General features: G+C 45.9%; 1 protein-coding gene across 1 annotated transcript in view; it reads left to right on the forward strand.

Annotated features, from left to right (window-relative positions):
- The window catches only part of LOC138579774 (olfactory receptor-like protein COR4), a 74560-nt gene extending 63780 nt beyond the window's left edge, over positions 1 to 10780 (forward strand). Inside the window, exon 3 of the mRNA XM_069650005.1 lies at positions 9815 to 10780. Coding sequence (XP_069506106.1) covers positions 9815 to 10780 — 966 coding nt within the window. The remainder of the gene's footprint in view (positions 1 to 9814) is intronic.
- The last annotated feature ends 9150 nt before the right edge of the window (positions 10781 to 19930 follow it).

Genomic DNA, 19930 nt, shown 5'->3' on the forward strand with positions numbered 1-19930 from the left:
GGGTGAGGTTAACTATTTAGTGGACCTTGGAAGGCCTGGACAGGCTCCAAAAGTGTTTCACGTAAATAGGCTGAAGGCTTTTGTCCCAAGAGTCGAAATCGCAGCACTGCTACTGGCTTCAGATGTTGAGGAAGAGGAGTCTGAACCTCTCCCCGACCTGTTCCAAAGCGGTCCTTCAGATAGCTCCTTTGAGGGTGTCCGAGTGGCCCCTCACCTGACTTCTGATCAGCAGGCTGAGGTGAAAAGTTTGCTAGGGCAGTTTCCCCCCTGTTTTCACAGTCGCCTGGTTTGACACCTTGGTGCAAACATAACATAGACACAGGAGACAGTGTACCTACCAAAAGTAGGGGATACAGGATGTCAGACAAATACAGATGCACACCCCTTGCCTCAAACAGATGAGCTGGTGGATACTTTGGGTGCCTCCAAGTACCTCAGCACGTTTGACCTCACTGCTGGCTATTGGCAAATAGCTTTAGCAGAACATGCCAAGGAGAAGACAGCGTTTTCTACTCCAGACGGCCTTTACCAATTCAGGGTAATGCCGTTCGGGTTGAAAAATGCACCTGCCACTTTCCTTAGGCTTGTGAATCATGTGTTGAATGGGTTGGACGAATTCTGTCTTGCATATCTGGACGATATAGCAGTTTTCAGTGCCACCTGGGAAGACCATGTGAAACACCACGGGATTGTGCTCCAGGCTCTTCAGAAAGCACACTTGACCATAAAGGCTAGTAAATGCCTAATTGGACAGGGCTCAGTGGTTTACCTTGGACATGAAGTAGGTGGAGGGAGGATACAGCCTCTGCCCAGTAAAGTACAAGCAGTACAAGACTGGCCTACCCCCACTACCAGACCCAAGTGAGAGCCTTCATAGGACTCACGGGGTATTACCGCAATTTCGTGGCAGACTATGGCACCATAGCTGCCCCTCTGACTGCCCTCACCACTCCGAAGAAACACAAGAAGGTAACTTGGACCGACAAGTGTGAGAAGGCCTTCAATGGGTTAAAAGACTCCTTGTGCCAGGCCCCTGTCCTCAGGGCCCCTGATTATCAAAGACCTTTTACCGGGCAGACGGACGCCTCTGACACTGGGATAGGAGCTGTACTATCGCAAGTAGATGAGAAGGGTAAGGAACACCCTATTGGTTTTATTAGTCGCCAGCTTATGGACAAAGAGCTCAGATGGTCCACGGTAGAGAAAGAATGTTTCTCTGTTGTGTGGGCACTCCGGAAGCTGAGGCCCTACCTCTATGGGACCCACTTCACTGTGCAAACTGACCATAAGCCCTTAAAGTGGCTAATGAACATGAAGGGGGAGAATCCAAAGTTGCTTAGGTGGTCCATAAGTCTACAAGGCTTCGACTTCACTATTGAGCATAGGCCAGGAGTCCAACATAGCAATGCTGATGGGTTGTCCAGAATGTTTAACTGACCTGAACAAGAGACTCATCCAGGGGTGGATTAGTTCCCCCTGTCCATAGTCTGGGAAGGGCGAGTGTTAGGAAAGATTTCGTAATTGTGGGTAATTTTCCTTCCATGTGGCAACCCCTAAACTTTTTGCTGTTGTTTTTCACAATGATCTAGACTTTGCCAGAGAAGTGCAGCCTTCTGCCGCACTCCTATGGGCTTTCGCTCCATTCTTACGGGGAAACTGACATGCCCTTAAGACAGTCAGTACCGGGAAACGCTGTTTTCCGTAGTTTCTTTATCATGTTGCGGCTTTCGTGCAACATGACACAAGAGGGAACTGTAAGCTAAGTTACTGCTCTCTTGGGTCTCTAGCCTTCTACAGGCCCTAGATACTCTTTTTGGATTGTAACTGATCGGTGCAAGTGAATCACGGACGGGAATGGTGGCAGTGATCGTTTCTTGTGTTTTGAGCTCCTTTTGGCGTTTTAAGCGCGTTTCTCGCACTTAGCCCAAAATAGTGGCCTGGCTCCCAAAATGGCCAGACCACGAGGCTCCTTTGTCCTGTTCGCTGACCGTCTTGCTCCCTTCACCTTCCCCAGGTCGAGCCGACCCAGGGCCTTCCTTATTTGGGCATGTACTTTCCCGCGAAACACAGATGCTTTCGCGGGCTTCTACAGGCCTTGTGTGTGCCTCCAGGATGTGGGCTGGGATGTCTGGTCCCAATACACATCCTGGGTGCCAGAGAGTCTAGGGTGGTGTGAATGCCTGGGACCACCGTGGTCCGTGATAGGTCCACGTATGGTGTGAGTGTTGATGAGCGGATCTCCCATTGGGTCCCCTCCGTTTTGGGCCGAAGGGAACCGTGGCTAAGAGGGGGCTGGAAACGCCACTACCATATCGATCTCCTGAGTTCTCACGAACGAACGAATACAGGAGCCAAGTATCCTGCAACCACGAGGCTGAACCGAGGAATTGCTGGTGACCCACTGAAGGACTGCTCCTCTGCACTACTGTCGCCTTGTGAAACCCTTTTTACCTCTGATCGAACCAGAAGGCCTGTACTGGTACTTCGACCCTTGGAATAGCGGGAACAGCTATTCTCGGCATTTTCACCATCTCCTGCTCGTAAGCCTTCGGAAGTGTCTCTGGGCCATCCAGCAGACTGACCAGCCTACTCAGGAGTCTTGCTCTGTAACCGCCGCCAGGTTGTGTAGTATTTCGAGTCCTTGTCACTCTCACACGATTCGTACACTTGGCGTTCCCAGGTCTGAAGTGAGTAGTGTACATTTGGCTGAGATACACACGGCCGATCCGCTGCCCTGCTGTGGTAACAAACTGTGCGGGTTCACTTCGTTTGGGACATCTTTAACTCAACTCTGCTGCTGCAGAATCTACACGATGACGAGACGTCTCCTGCTCTCCTGAACCTTCCAGCACTGAAACTGACGCGGAGAAGCCTGGGTCTCCTTGCATCGGGGACCAGTGAGTAGCATCTCTAGGAACTGGTCGCCCTCCTGCAGGAGCCCATAGATTTTCCCCGCTGTGCCAAAACAGCACGCCTTTCCGTACTCGCGCTCTGCTTCTGCCCACAGTGGAGGCTGCGCTTAAGTCGCGGAACTCTGTTCTTCTTCATTTGTGCACCAAACTGAACTGCCTGATTCCCTCGAAGAGACTCCCCTTATTGCCCGTTGGCACCAGCGTGTGCAGGTACTTTTGAGCACAAGGCTCCACTCTTCGTAGGGCTCGGACTTCCTTTTAGTTAGGTGCCTCTGAAGGCGGACTGGGTCTAAGCATTATTTCGCACTGCCTGTTTTCCTTCCCTTCTAGGTGGACTACACATTTCGTGCATCTAACGCTTTAGACTTGTTTGTATTTGTATATATATTGTATTGGTATGGTATGTGTTGGTTTACTAGAGTTGTATTGTGATTTCTCGCTACGGTCATTGTTTTAAAGGCCTTGGAATAAATGTGTATATATTTTTAATATAACACCTGTTTGGAATAGTTTGTAAGTGTCCTTGCTTTGTGTGCTCATTGCGGGCTTTCAGTCACCCTCACCCCTCTTGAGACCTAGTCTTGACCGCCGCAATCGCTACCCTGATTGGTCTGGCTTGTCCAGAGGTTACCCTGTTCCAAGTAATTAGGTTGGCCTTCTGAACTTCTGCGCCGCCAGGACAGAGTTCAGAAATCCGTCTTAACATTGACCTCTCCGAGTTTACCCAAAACTCTGAAGGGTCCCATCCATTTGTCTTGCAAGGCCCTCTGCCTTGTTGGGATCATAACGAGAACTAGCTGGTCTTGGGTGAACTCAACCATGTTAGCCTTTTGATCATGCCAGTGCTTGACCAATGCTTCTCCAGCTTTCAAGTTATCGCTTGCTTCTGTCATCATGTGTGACATTCTCCTCCGGAGACCTATCACGTAGTAGGTCACTCTGACTGGCTCGGGGGAAGGAGCACTCTCCAACTCCTCCTTAATCAGGGCCAATGGACCTCTGACGGGATGAGCATAGAGGAGCTCAAAGGGAGAATAACCTACTCCCTCCTGAGGGACTTTTCTATAAGCAAAGAGAAGGCATGGCAGTAGAAGGTTCCACTTTCGTTTAAGGGGTTCTTCTAAAGCAACTATCATGCTCTTCATGGTTCGGTTGAACCGTTCTACCAACCCATTGGTTTGGGGGTGGTAGGCTGTTGAGAACTTGTAAGTAACTCCACAGGTTTTCCACATGGCTTTCATGTAGTGGGACATAAAGTTTGACCCCCTGTCAGAGATTACTTCTTTAGGAAACCCGACCCTGGTAAAAATACCAAGGAGGGCCTTAGCCACAGCCGGAGCTGTAACAGTCCTCATAGGAATTGCCTCAGGATACCTAGTAGCATGGTCTACTACAACAAGTATAAACCTGTTGCCTGAGGAGGTTGGAGGATCAAGGGGACCAACAATGTCAATCCCTACTCTCTCAAATGGGACTCCCACAACTGGGAGAGGCACTAAAGGTGCCACATTATTGGCGCCAACCTTACCAGAGGTCTGGCAGGTGTGGCAGCTCCTGCAGTGTTTTTCTACTTCGGCCCCCATCTTCGGCCAATAAAAGTAGAGAGAGAGCCTTTCCTTAGTCTTCTTGAAACTGAAGTGACCAGCCAAAGGAATCTCATGGGCTAACTGCAAGAACTGTGGTCTGTTCTCTTGGGGTACTACAAGGCGTTTGTAGTCTCCAGGTGCAGACTCGGTCGGTTCACTGTAGAAGAGGCCATCTTCTCAGTGCAACCTGTATTTCCCAGGCTCTTGCCCTTCAGCCTGAGCTTCTGCCTGGTGGCAAAGACCTTCCAGAGTTGGACATTCCCTCTGTCCCTTACTGAAGTCTGCCCTGTTGGGTCCACCTTCTGCCAGTAACGACTGCAGCTCAGGATGGTCAACAGGATCCAGATCTCCAATTAGTTCCTGGCCTTCCATTAGCTCTTCTTCAGAGTCTAATTCTACCACACAGGGTTGTACCTCCCTCTCAGCCGCAGCTGGAGGTGGAGTTATGGGAGTAACTTTGGACAACCGCAGGGAAGTCCTTGTTGGCTGCACGGAAATGCTGGCTGCTGGTTTCGGTATAGAAGTCTCAGGTTTCCCTTTCGCTTCTGATTTCTTTGATAAAGCAGCTGACAATTCCAGTGGAGCAGGAGTGATATCTTTCTTCATCATCTCCTGGAGAGTTCCTCGCATGGTTCTCTCCCTTGCAGGTCTGGTTAGCTCCTGTAACCGTTTACTAGGAGGTCCTGTGGGTATGCGACACAACTCCAAGTGTTTTCAAATCGTTACCCAACAGAACGCGTCCTGGTACCTCACTCTGTATGCTGACAGGTATCTTCACAGTCATGTCGTTACACTGGATGAGAACTGGTAATTGGGGAAGCATCTGCACAGGCCCCCAGCTAACTTGGTGAGGCGTTTGGGTGCCTTAGCAACATCCTCAGCCTGAAAAACACGATGTATCCACCACAGTTATGCTGGCCCCAGTGTCCCTAATGGCAGGAGTCTCCTGACCATTCACCTGGACACTGTCCTTATAATACTCTTTAGTATTATCGGGGATAGAATTATAGACATCTAAATTCTGTTGTTCCCACAACCCCAGAGACACTAAAGAAACACTGGCTGAGACTCCAATGGGTTCATCAGCCAGCAGTAAAAAGTTTCCACTTGCCATTTGGACTTCCTCCTCTGGAGCGAAGGCTAAGGAGACAAGCTGGACCCCTGAAGGTTTACCCTTACATCTGGGATCTCCTTTCACATGGTCAGTCAAGCCACAAACAAAGCATTTACCGAACGCTTTCTGGAATGGTGGCTTGTTCTGGACTCCTTACGGTTTGGCACCAGAAGGCACACTATTCTGCTGCGGTTTTCCTTGTGGCTTACCTTTCTGGTTTTGTTTAGGGCCCTCTTTGGAATTTGAGTTATTCAAATTCTCTATTGAGTCTTTTTTAGGCTGTTTTCCCTCATCCTTTTTCTGAGTTGCCCCAGAATCCTTACGAGTAGCCCTGTTGGCAACCCACAAGTCAGCAGCCTTGGCTAGCTTCCTGGAATCCAATTCCTTTGAATCATCCAAGTGCTGTCTGAGCTCAGGCGAACAGGCATCATAAATAGACTCCAACATAAAAAGATTCTTCATACCCTCATAAGTGTTCACTTTGTAACCCTTAATCCATCCCTCTAAGTTTTTCAACCCTTCACTCACCCAGGTAGCCCAAGGGGTACCATCATGCTTTTTGAGGGTTCTAAACCTCTTAAGATACTGGGAAGGGGACTTCCCAAATCTAGCTATCAAAGCTAGTTTCACACTTTCGTACTCTATCCTATCCTCCTCCCCCAACTCCATTACCACATCAGTTGTAACAGGGGGGAGGCTAGAGAACAACCAGGTAAGCAACTCATTACCTGTGATGTTCTGGAGCCCATGATTGTACTCAAACAAGCTCAGCCAATCCAACACATCCAACTTTGGTTCATACATACCAATTAATTCCTTCGGGATCCGGGGTCTTTTGGGACTGGAACTTCTAGAGGAGCCAGAGACAGAAGCAGTTTCGACAGAGAACTTTTTCATTTCTAACTCATGCTTGAACTCCATTTCTCGGAGCCTAAGAATTTGTTGCATTTCTTGGTGCTTCTGTTCAGTTTGAGCAGTAATCCTTCTGAATTCCAAGTCTATTTTCATTGTTTCTATTGTACTGTTATAGGCCCTGTAGGTACAGCTGGTAAGGCAGTCAGAGGGGTAGCGGAGACAGTTTTGTTAGCCTCTCCTTCCTCTTCAGCCGCTTCATCGCTATCATCAGAACTTTGATTTAGATCAACACCATTACTGTCATCTACATTTGCTGGAGAAGTTGGCTCCTCTGAACCAGTACCCAGACTTTGGTTTTCCAGCAATCTTGCTATCAGTTCTATTTTCTTGCCTTTTTCAGAAAGATTCTCTTGTCTACAGAGAGCTCTCAAACTCTTAGTATTTTCACCTGACAAGGACTCTTGACTGTAAACTTCCATAGTAGACATGTTTTTTTGAAAGTTGCTTTTTAGTGCTAAGCTTTGTGGTTAGTTATCCTAAAGTGTTGAAAAGCACTCTAAACTGTATACCCGATACAAATCCCACCGCTGTACACCAGTGTTAAGCGGAAATCCTGTGCAGTTCCCTCTGGGACCACTGCAAAAGATTTAGGCTTACAGGTGTTGGCAGTAAACCCACTTGGTAGCTGTCCGTACCACACAGATTCACCTGGTAGCTGTGGCTGAGCAGTCAGACCTCTCTCAAGAAAAGTTAGGCAGTATGTGGAGTATACAAAATAGGGCAATTTACACAGTAGAACGAGCAAACACGGAACAGAGCTTGGGTGTAAAGATATATAGGTATTTATTTATAACAACACATCTATGGAAAACACTCTGGCACTAATACGGCAAACAACTTCAATTACAATTACTATAAGTAAATCAATCCCTCTAACAATAGTTCGACAAGTCTACGTTCAATGGCACCACTTATTTGCAGACAGAGGTGAATGCTTTAACCTAGATGTGACTCTAATATTCGTTAGGATAGGAGAGAAAAGGCAGGGTATGAAATCAACTCGGTACCAACACTTTTATGAACAAATGCAAGGCAAGTAAGGCAGGGTCTACTGTAGATGGCAAAGTTCAGAGGCCAGCCCACTCGGAGAGAGGAAAGGCGATATGTCCCAAAAAGTATCACAGTGGAAATGTACTTCGAGTCTTTGTCGCAAATTGTTATAGAAAGATTGGACCAGTTCAGAACAGAAAGTTAAGAAAGCTTGGAGGCGACCCAATGGAGAGGCGAGGATTAAGACACCTCATGCTAACCGTCACAAGGGAAGCCAGGCGGACACGGTACCTTGTATGTGGAGAGACAGCTCCGGCGGGGGCAGTTGTTCCTGGTGGTGGATGCAAGTCAGGGATTTGCCAAGAGAAGAGATGATCTCGTCGTCGAAGGAAAGTTGAAGATCGTTGCACCACCAGGGAAGAGACCAGCCGCGGAGTGCTCCATCACAAGGCACCACCTTTTGGTTGCGGTATGGGCTAGTGGCTATCTGGTTGCCGGGGTGCTCAGCACGGGCAATTCGACCACTACGCCCTGGAAGCGAAGAAAAAGCAAAGGGGACTGGTTGTGCCCACCAGTCAGGGGAAGAAGACTCTCCGGCGGGGAGATCTCCTCTGTACTCGGAAAGTGGTGAGTCGGTACAGCAGGGCTCCACCGGAGGTGTCGTCATTGCAGGTCGGCTCAGCTTTACCCTCGTCGGATTCTTAGGTCCTGTGGCGACTTCTGAAGATCCAGTCCCAAAAGCCCTGCTTTTATGCAGAAAAACCCCATTCATTCAGCCTAGCTGTCAATCAAAACATGCTAAGTCGTGAGCGGGGTGGCTCACCACTTGGGCCAATCACACCAGAGTGCGACTTGAGTTGGCAAGGCAACTCAGTCCAGGGTGCCTAAACCCCCTCCCACACCCCCTCTGGTACCCAGACAGAATGGCACCACTTTGGAGGGCCTCTGTGCAGAAGCCCGCCAAAAGTGGAACAAAGGGCTCAGTTCTGGCAGAAAATACCAACCGATAGATTTATTTAAGACAAATAAACCGGTGGTATGTTAGAGACTAACGAGAAAAAGTATTAACCTCCAACAATGGGAAGAATCCCATAGAGTTATATTCGGGGTCGAATATAAGAAGTAGTTTCCACTGCCACCAGCCAAAACTCGACGAGGGGGGACGGGACAGTGCCCCCTCGAATAACAGACCCAGGGGTAATCGAATTACCCCTACCAGTACGTCCACAATAGGATGGTTTGTACTAGTTATGTTAGTAAATTTAGGTCTAGTAAAGCCAATGGTGACTTTACATGCCCTGGGAGACAGTAGTCAGCCCCAGGGTATGGAGTCTATGGTGGGGATCCTCTAGGACGCCCCGGTGTTACGGCACAGAGGGTGCGTTGTAACACACATAGCAAAACATATGAGACTGTATGGAGTAAAAGACCCCTAGCCCATAGAACACATTGACATTCAAAGGAATTAACCACATTCATGTCCAAGAGTGGGAGAAAAGAGTCTCACTCTTGGCAGGATGTAAAAAAACAAACTCCAGAAATCCAGCAAAGCTGCTGGGGGACTCACTAGGTTAGGAAATTCAGCCTAAACAGAGAATTCTCCCTAACATCGTGAAATAGTCATGTGACATATATGGCTATTTCTAATCATGCCTGATACGTTGACATCTGCCTGAAATACCACTGCTTCTAATCCTGCTCGATATGGTCTTCTCATGTACAAAGAGTAAGAAATAGTATTATAATGCGTGTATACTATGTTAACATGTCTAAAAATTAGAGGGTAACTATAATGTGGAAAGGATACAATTCTGTGAATCCATTTCATGGAAACATTTCTGAAATGTATCAAAAATTGACCTGTTATCACAAATGTTGCCTGAACATGCTGGTGTCCCATGAAAAATGTAATTAAGTGATATTGCAATATCTTTGCAATTATGTGGCCTAAATTGCTGCGAAATTGGCAAGTTGCTGCAATTTCTGCTTGGGGAAATGCACAATTTTAGATTTAACACAAGTGAAATTGATAATGGAAATGCCTTTTTTCTGCAAAATGGTGAAAGCAAAAGATAGGGTGAAACTTACCAAATTTCTTTCTTCTAGCAGAGAATCTGCCCAACCCTAAATGAAAGAGGGTGGGGTCGGCTGACTGTATATGAGGGATTTGGCTGGGGAAGGGAGTGAACATTCGGATAATAGAGTTAAATTGACTGAGCAGCTAGAATAGGATAATCCTTGCATCAGCCTGCCCACATGCCACAGTTATCCTGACAATGATGTTCTTTAATTTTCAGTTTGCTGCTGGATCCAAGCTTTGCCGCACTATAGAACAAATGGAAGGAGGAAATCTGAGCTCATTACAGCAGTTCATAATTGTGGGATTTTCTGACCTTCCGCAGCTGCAAGTTCCACTTTTTGTTGCATTTCTACTGCTTTACCTGATTACTCTAGTTGGGAATCTTCTAATAATGTCCACTATTTACGCTAATGCGCACCTACACACCCCCATGTATTTCTTCCTCTCTAATCTGTCCTTCATCGACATCAGCTACACCTCAGTCATTTTCCCAAAGATGCTGGCCCACTTCTTTCAGGAGGGCATCCACATTTCCATGACAGAGTGCCTGCTGCAGATGTATTTCTTCATTGTCATGTTATCCACCGAAGTCGTGTTCCTCACAGTCATGGCGTACGATCGCTACGTGGCCATCTGCAATCCCTTGCGGTACTCGACCATCATGAGCAAGGCTGTCTGCCTCCGCCTGGCTGTTGGCAGTTGGACAGTGGGGTTTATGGATGCACTGCCACACACCCTACTTTTGTCTAAGCTCTCCTTCTGTAAATCACACAACATCAATCACTTCTTCTGTGATGTGACCGCCCTGATGAAGATATCTTGCACAAGCACACTCATAGTTGAGGTTGTTACCTATATCATGGGTGCTATATTAACAGTGATGTCCTTTGTTTTAATCATCATATCTTACGTCAACATTGCGTCGTCTATCCTGAAAATAAAAGCTACTGGGGGCAGACATAAGGCTTTCTCCACGTGTGCTTCCCACCTCACGGTTGTTATTTTATTCTACGGTTCACTCTTTTCAACATACATGCGCCCGACATCAACGTTTTCAATGCAAAGCAACAAGATACTGTCATTGTCCTACATCGCCATTACTCCGCTCTGTAACCCCATTATATACAGTCTAAAAAACACAGACTTTAAAAATGTGCTAAGGAAGACAAAGAACACAACATAGACCATAAAAAGAAGAAAATGCATGATAAAAACATGGCCCGTGCTTTCCATTATGAAGTCAGTGTATGCTTTGGGCATATGTTAGACACTTTAAAATTATCTCTATCAATCCAAATGTTTGCAATATCATTTTTAGCATTATCATTTTAAAAATTAATTCTGAAGAAGGGCAAGGCAAACAAACATGATTTTACTTTTGACAAGAACCCCTGCCATACATTCGAGTACATGGTGACAATAAAAGAAGAACCAGCACAAACAAAAGATAATGTGAGAAATTCTAGTTAACTACACATATTTTTCAGCAAAAAGATCATTTGTTGTTGCTTTATTTGGGCAGCATTTGTTGTAATATGTAATATCTGTGAAACTGAGTCATCGCAGGAAAAGGAGATGTTTATTTGAGATTAATTATGTATATATGTATATATGTATATATGTAGATATATGTGTCAAAACAAGTCAACACCTATATGAGGCTAACAAAGTCATTTATTTCCTTATTTATGAGCCTTCGTGGTATTTTATCACGTCCTCAGGACTGTCTGGGGTTGCTGTTGGTACTCTGGTTGAGAGGAGAAATGCTTAGCTTTTCGGTGCTGGACTGCCCTTGTGGGTGGGACAAAGAGTGATATGCAAATGGATATTTCTCCTCTGTGAAAAGTACAGTGAGCTAAAAAGTGGTTGTAAACTGTCCCGAAGTCAGCAACTAACAATAGAACAGGTTAATTGGCTGAGTTTGTTCTCGGCAGAGGGGCTACCAGACCTTTGTGTGTTTTGATGAAATGAAGCCTTTGAAAAACATTACAGCATTACAGCTTAAATAGGCTCTTGTGGAAATCCTTTTTTTCCTTATCTACACATGTCTGTCATGCTCAGAGAGGCATTCAATAGATGTTGAAATTCACCAGGCACATTGCAGTCATCAAGGTCTGAGTGGCACACTGTGTTAAGTGGGGCAGGTGTCCGTGGAAATAAAGAAAAGGGAAAAAGACAAATGGAGAAGAAAACACAGCCCACCCTGCTAGAGTGCTCTCAGGAAGGCAGGAGGGGATAGAACAGTGTCAGACATGGTAAGTGCTTGATATGTTAGGTTGGTCTCTTTGCAAAATCAGATGATGGCACAATCATCCGCATATCATGCGTGTGCCTCTAGAAGGCCGAAACATGGGAGGCACAACCAGTCACGTATTAAGTCTTTTACTTGTGGAGCCCCGTGCGGTACAATTGTGTCAAAAACCATATCAGGATTTTGCTACAGCACACTCATGAGAAAAGGGTAGGGTTTGACTTGAGACAGGTGCTCTCACAAATCTCTGGGAAGCTTTTGGGCTGGGGCATTTTGTGGGCAGATTGATCTAGAATGGAGAGAGTCTGGCAATGCATCATTGACTTAGAGATGCTTGTGGGGCTCGTGCAGTATCAGTTGGATGCCTAAGAATGGCTTGGAAGAAAGAATAGGAAGGGTCAGGTCTGAATGTTATGAGCCCTGCATGTTGATGGGTGGAAAAAGTGAGAGTCAGTGACTCATGAAACTGTTATATATTTCAAGCCCCCTGTCAGTGTTTAGAAAATGCATATGCATTTGAATTGATAGGTCTTCCTGAGGTACTAAGTGAGAAGATTATTTTTAAAAAGTTCGATTTAGACCACACAGAGCGGTCTTTCTAAATTGAACTGTCGTGCCCCTGCCACACATGAGTGTGCGCCGTGGCCGACAAGCAGGTTGGAACCCGGAAGCACAGGACCAGGAGAACGGGTAAGTGTGTAGGTACATGTGTGTTGGTGTGTGTGTTGTATGTATATATGTGTTTTGGTTTAGGGAGTGTGGGTTGGGGGTTTGTGGGATGAGGTAGGGTCAGAACAATGAGGGGCTTCGGAGTGAAACCCCTGGAATATTTAAAAAAACAAAAACAGCGTGTTAAGGGTCTCAAGAAAAATAAACCTGTTTGCCAATTAAAAGAAAATCGGTGAATGTAAATCAGTCTTTTTCTCTTGAGACCTTTAAAAAGAGGTATTTTGACATAGAACCCTTCCTGACTGGAGTACAGCAAATGTGCAATGAACAAGGTATCAACAGGGAGCTTCTGAAAAAATGTTCAGAAACTGGCCTCTCTGTTGTGCATTGCTTGATACTCTGGTGGTGGAGGTTCATGCATTTATGTAGAAGTGAATCAGTAGCCCCACACGGAGCATTTCATACACATAATCAAGTATACAATGCTGTAGAATGCACATGTCAAATGCTGAATAATTTTGTAGTTCTGCCCCGTGCAGGGAATCATGATTGTGAGCGGAATGTTGATATGTGGGCAGGCCAGACATCTTTTTTTTCTTCAAGGCGCTTTGAGGAATTACCATCTGCCAAGGGTGAAGAAGCCCTGGCTCTTAGATTTGTATTACTTAATAAAACGATGCCGGTAATTCCATGTCAGAAAGGACTTCTGCTAATCAGATATCCCTTTTATAAGCTCCATGCTACAAACATAGTGTACACCTGTGCCCTGCTGAATTGGTTCCCTGATCTGTGGCAACTACTCGCCATTGTCACAGAGCATGTTGAAGAATCAAAGGTGCCCGCTTGACTTCTGCAGTGACAGTCACGGCTCTGCAGCACAGGAGCTGCTTTAAAGATATAAATGTTACTGTCCTGGTGGCGGTTGGAAACTTGATATCACACATGTTTTAACACTGTGGGCCCAGCTCAACTGTGGAAGGGTTATGTGTACTCTGTTCAAACAGCCTGGCCCTGACAAGTGACAGGGCACAAGACTATATGGCTATACCTCATATTTTGATCCTTTCTGGGATTGGGTAACAGCCTCTCCAGTTGGACAGCACCTCCACGGGAAGCTTTTCTGGGAACAGGAACCAAAGGGTATACCCTTCACAAAAGGACCAGCCTCACTCCAGGTGCTGCATTCCAAAAGATCTTTTGATGCTACTCACACTGTAAGGGGTGGGTTTGTTAAGGCAGAGGGAGCTCACTCAGACCAGCTCGAGGAAGTTTCCACCATTGTGTTATCTTTCTTTATCTCTCCTCCTTTTTCCCCTCCACTTCCTTTAACACAAAGCACTTTGGGTTTCAAGTTAGAAGGCAAGGTCCACTTTTCCCATGAACAGGGATTTGACCCTTAAAACAGGCTTGTTTTTGTTCGATAACCTGTAGATTTTTACATGTAAAAGAAGGTGTCTATCGCTCCTTCATTAAATAATCTCTGGACTTCAAGCCTTGAGGAAGGTTTTGTTTGGACCATTTTGGAGAGAGCATTTCTTCCCAAAGTCCTCCAGTTGTGAAGTTAAGACAGTATCCCAAGGCAGAGGCAGGTTCTGCCCCAAATAAACCGCATGGCACCTGGAGCAGGTCAACCTTCTTGTTTCATGTTTGGGAGCAAGAGAAAAGGAATGCACTTGCCCCTGAGACTATAGAGTGTGACTTGTAAATATGGCCTGGGAAGTCCCTAATATTACACAAAGGTTCTGGTGCTAGGCCAAGACAAGCGCAATAACAGAAATAGACAAAGTGCAAGGCAAAACCCAGCTACATTGTTATAAAAAATTAACAGGGACAGCATACAAGCATACAAGCCTTGAAGCTCTCAGCGTGCTTATAAAAAACAACAGCTTTTAAGTTGACTTTTCATCATAATTTGCATCACACAATACCTACTGGCGATGGGATTGGTTAAAGGAATTGACTACATGTACATTCTGTAAGGCTTAAACATCTGATTGGATTACAACACTCTGTTGTCTTCTCCTGAGACCACAACTAAATTGATTTTAAAAAAAAATACATCACTTCTACAATATATTTTTCACTAGTCGGGTTTCGATTGGTTGGCTTTGTACTGACCAACCTTGGGCAACTGACAGATTCTCAAGACATGAGCCAGACACGAGTAGGGATAGAGAAGTCCATGGACTGCTTTCCTTTCAAGTAAATAATATACTATCCCTGAGCCAGAGCAATTTCCTTGTAATTGGCCTTTTGCAGTGTCTCGTGGGTGTATGCATGGGCAGTGAGGCATATGTCATATCTGTATCACTGCTAATGAATAGACAGTGTTCTTACATTATGAGTCATGTGTGATAAGACCATATTTGGTATTATTTAACCCTACATTTTTTGGGGGGGAATTTAGTTAATATTAGTGTGAGTTTGATGGTTCCTTTTACCACTGGAGATACTCTTGACTTATTCATTATGTGATCTTCTTGGGTTTATGAATCAATTGCACCTGGCTCACAATGGTCAGTTGTGCTCTTCCAAACTTTAATTAGACGGGAATGTTCTTCTTAACCTGGGACACCTATAGATCGCCAATGCTAAACATCACGTGTGTATTGCCGTAGGTTTCCTTCCTCTCCCCAGTTATCTTCAATCTATACATGGGGCTGTGTCATTATTCGCCCCTGGAAGTTCTTGGCGATTGTAGTCGGCTCATCCTAGGAGTCAGTCTAGTCCTCATCCAAGATGGAGGCTCACAATTTAAATCAAGGCTACGCCCACAGCCCAGCATGTTGTATCTGCTTCCCAGTGCTCCCAACGCTGCTGTGCTTCGGCTCAGTGTATTCACTCCACGGATCTAGATGCCCATCTTCAGAATGGATTAATCCAAGAATCCAGATCCTCCTGTGCAGCTTCATTGTTCTTCATACCCAAAAAGTAATCCTCAACTCAGGCCTTTCATCGACTATCGTGGTCTCAACCAGATCACCAACCGAGACCGTTATTCTATGCCATTGATCAGAGACATCTTGGAAGCGGTCCAAGGGGCATGTTATTTCACCAAACTGGACCTCAGTGGAGCCTACGATATCCTGAGGATCCGCAAGGGTGATGAATGGAAGACTGCCTTTCGGACCCCTTTGGGCCTTTTTGAATATAAGACCATGCCTTTTGGGCTAGTCAATGCCCCTGCCATTTTTCAACGGTTTATTGACCAGATTTTCTCTGACTTATTGTTTATCTCTGTTGTTGTCTATCTTGACGACATTCTGGTGTACTCACATAACCTTCCGGAACATAGGAACCAGGTCAAGGAAGTACTGCTCTGTCTTCAGACTAACCAACTACTGGTCAGACCAGAGAAATGCACCTTTGAAGCCAGTTCTGTAGCTTACTTGGGATTCATTCATTCAAGAGAAGGCGTTCAGATGGATCCCAGGAAGATCCAGGCCATCCTTGATTGGAAGGTACCCCAGAACGGTTCTATGTGATTTCGCAGACCTATTTTTGGTCGTGGTACTTTTCATCTCCAGATTTTACATCGCCAGAAACCCTATTTATTTATTTTTTTTATTATTGGGGGGTTCCGCCCCGAGACCACCCCGTTATTATTATAATAATACCCCAACCTCAAAAAAACAACCCCCAAAATAAAAAAAATAAAAAACAGGGTTTCTGGCGATGTAAAATCCGGTGATGAAAAGTACCACGACCAAAAATAGGTCGGCGAAATGCGTGTATACCCCCAGAACGTCAAGGAGACTCAGAGGTTTCTAGGATTGGCTAATTTTTACAGACAGTCCATCCTCAATTTTTCAAGACTAGTACAACAATAACAAATCTCCTCAAGAAGGGAGTTAAGTTTGAGTTCAATCATGAACAAAGAGAGGCATTCCGCAGTTTGAAGGAACATTTTACTTCCGCCCCCATTCTGGTGCACCAGATCAAGACAAACCATTCATCCTTGAGACGGATGCCTCCGCAGGAGCAGTGGGAGCAGTCCTGCTGCAAAAGACTGACGACATCCAGTAGTGTACCACTCAAAAACTTTGACCAGTAGCGAGCGGATTTACTCCGTCCTCGAGAAGGAACTACTGGCAATAAAACTGGCTTGTCAAGAATGGTGTCATCTCTAAGGAGCTAAACAGAAGTTGCTAATTCGCACTGACCACAGAAATCTAAGAATCGTGCAACAGATGAGTTGTACTAATGCTCGCCATGCTCGTTGGGCTTATTTTTTCAACAGTTTGATTTCCACATAACCTACATCCCTGGCACAGAAAACCAAGTGGCAGATGCTCTATCCCGAAGCCAAGGAGAAGAGATTACTAGCTTTCAAGGCCACAACCTAGTTCTCCCAGGTGTACAAAGAGTGGCAAAGAGTGGCAGTGGTGGTTCCTTTTTTACAAGACCTCTTGGTACAATACCACCAAGAAAAGGATCTCCACACTTGGTCATTCAAGGTCATGACAGTCTGTATTATCATGATAAGGCCCTGTACATACCATCTAAGAGCCTTCAAGATCAGGTCCTCAAATGGTGTCATGATACTCCATTGTCAGGTCACCCAGGAATATGCCAGACTCAAGAACTTATCCGTCGTCAATTTTGGTGGCCTACTATTCTACAAGATGCCAACAGATACGTCTCATCTTGTCCGGTCTGTGCCCGTAATAAAAATCCTACTGGCAAGCCGATTGGCTTGCTACACAACTCAGAATACCAGAGCGACCATGGGAACACATCTCTACTGATTTCATTGTGGAACTACCCATCTCCCACGGTATGAATACAGTAATAGTGACCATAGATTCCTTCAGCAAGTTGGCACATTTCTCTGCTTTATCCCATCTACCTTCTGCTCCAGAGATAGCTGCAGTCTTTTTACGTGACACTGTCCGTTTGCAAGGATTACCAAGAACGATAGTAACAGACAGAGGATCTCAATTTACCTCTAGATTCTGGTCTACCTTATGCCAACAGCTGGGTATTGACAGAGCTTTGTCGTCTGGCTACCATCCGCAAAGCAACGGTCAGACGGAGAAACTCAACTCCAATCTTGAACAGTACCTTAGGTGTTTCTGTAGTAATAAAGAGGAAGATTGGGTCTCATTCCTTCCTCAAGCAGAATTTGCCTACAATAATACTTTTCACACTTCCATTCAGATGAGTCCATTCTTCTGCACTTATGGTTACCATCTCCAGCCTCTGCCATGGACTCATACATCTTTCACCAGCGCACCTGCCATTGACAGTCTTTTGACGGAACTTCTAGAGGTTCAGAAGACTGCCAAGAAAGCATAAGAAGTCAGCAAACAGTCACATAAGAAGTGGGCTGATCGGAAGAGAGGAACCATCCCGACTGGAAGCCAAAGAAAATGGTTTGGTTATCCACAAAATGTCTACCTAGATGGGTACATATAGGGAAGTTTGCTCCTCGTTTTATAGGACCCTTCCCCATTGAAACCCAGATCAATCCAGTAGCATACAGACTTAAGTTACCTCAATACCTTCAAAGGGTACATCCAGTCTTTCATACCTCCCTACTCAAGGAGCACAAGACAGACCCATATTTCCATAAGACTTCAATCCAGCCTCCTTCAACCCCTCCTTGTCAGGAGGAATACGAGGTGGCATATTTGGTGGACTCCCGTTACAGAAAGGATAGTGTTCAATATCTTGTACATTGGAAGGGCTATTCTCAAGAAGAAAGAACATGGGAACCCAAGAGACACATACATGCCCCCAGACTTGTAAGGCAATTTCATCTACTTCACCCGGGGAAACCCGGAGGGCCCCCGATAGGGAAGGGGTATACTGTCAGGATTCGCCTCTGGAAGGTTTGGAGTTTTTGGCGATTGTAGTCGGCTCATCCTACGATTCGGTCTAGTCCTCATCCAAGATGGAGGCTCACACTTTAAATCAAGGCCACGCCCATAGCTCAGGGTGTTGTATCCAGTGCTCCCAACGCTGCTGCGTTTCGGCTCAGTGTATTCACTCCACGGATCTTCGTTGCCTTTCAACCCACCTTGCCCGTTGCCTTTAGTGTCTCCACCTTCTAACTATAATTCTTTCCGTTTCCACCACTTACAGTACTAATTCTATTTACCTACCTTTCTGTCTCTTCTTACGCCTTCCTCTGTCTTTCTATATTTTCAGAGCTGCACCCAGGGTGGTTTCTATGGTTTACTCGGCTTCCTTTATTTAATTGGTGCCATTCGCGGTCGCGCAGCCACTTTCGCCTTCTCCGTGTTAGCGGTTCAGCTTCCAACACACCCGGCGATATTTATTCTCAGGTATGTAGGTTTCTAAGACACTGCTTTTCCAATTACTACTTTCCTTCCTCCCCTGGATTCCACACTTACCTTCTGAGTATCTTACTCTCTCTCTTATTTGTAGGTGCTTATTGCACTTATCATTTCCCTTTCCAAACATTACCATCTTTGCGCTCTGCTGAGCTTGTCGCAAAATCCCTTGCCATCTACAGCCATACCATCAGGGAAACATTGGTTACGGATTTAGGGAACAAGATTAAAGAAGTTGATCTACATCTTCCTGTATTCACGATTCAATAACTATTTCCCGTTGGACAACCAGGGTTTTTTTTCTGCCAAGGCTTTTTCCCTGGGATTTGGGGTTTGGCTCCTTTGGGTCCCCTTTAGGCAGGTTTCCCTTCCTGCCAAGGTGGCCTCTGAGGAAGCCAGACCCTACTTACGCAAGAAGAAGAAGAAACCAATCAGAGAAAAGCCAACAACTGACCACAAGAAGGCTAGGAAGAAGCCTGCTGCGAGTTCTTCCAAGGACATATCATCTGAAAGCTCAGGTGAGGAGGAGGTTGGGGAGTAAGGTGCCTTATCTGACAGGCTGCTGGGAGCCCTCCTAGCCACACACAACATCCACATCCACCAATACGCCGATGACACACAGCTATACCTCAAGATCAACTCCATCAAAGGCATCCACAGACTCAAAAGCTGCCCTTTGCTGATCCAGTCTTGGATTTCCAGTGCATACCTGTAGCTCAAGCCCTCCAAGACAAAATTCATCACCAACACTGAACGCCAAGACATACAGACCTGGCTATCAACCAAGAACTCTGAGGCCTTCACACCCATGCTCACTTCCTGCACCAAGTCCTTCTGGCTTTACATCGACAAACACCTCCCCTTCAAAACACACATAGCTAAGAAAACTCATACAGCTTGGTATCAGCTCTCCCTTCTGTGGAAAATCAATCCTTTCTTCCCTTCAGGCAGCATTAGATCCACCAATCAAGCACTTTTCCTATCCCATCTCTAGGTGGCAATGCCCCCTCAAAGGTCTCACGCCGTCCTCCCTTGTGACCCACAGAAGTGTCCTACACACGGGTGCACACCTCATCAAGGGTCTGCGCAGATGCAACCACATCTCCCCGGCCCT

Source organism: Ambystoma mexicanum, chromosome 3p (genome assembly GCF_040938575.1).
Source record: "Ambystoma mexicanum isolate Mex_15411 chromosome 3p, UKY_AmexF1_1, whole genome shotgun sequence".
NCBI lineage: Eukaryota > Metazoa > Chordata > Amphibia > Caudata > Ambystomatidae > Ambystoma > Ambystoma mexicanum.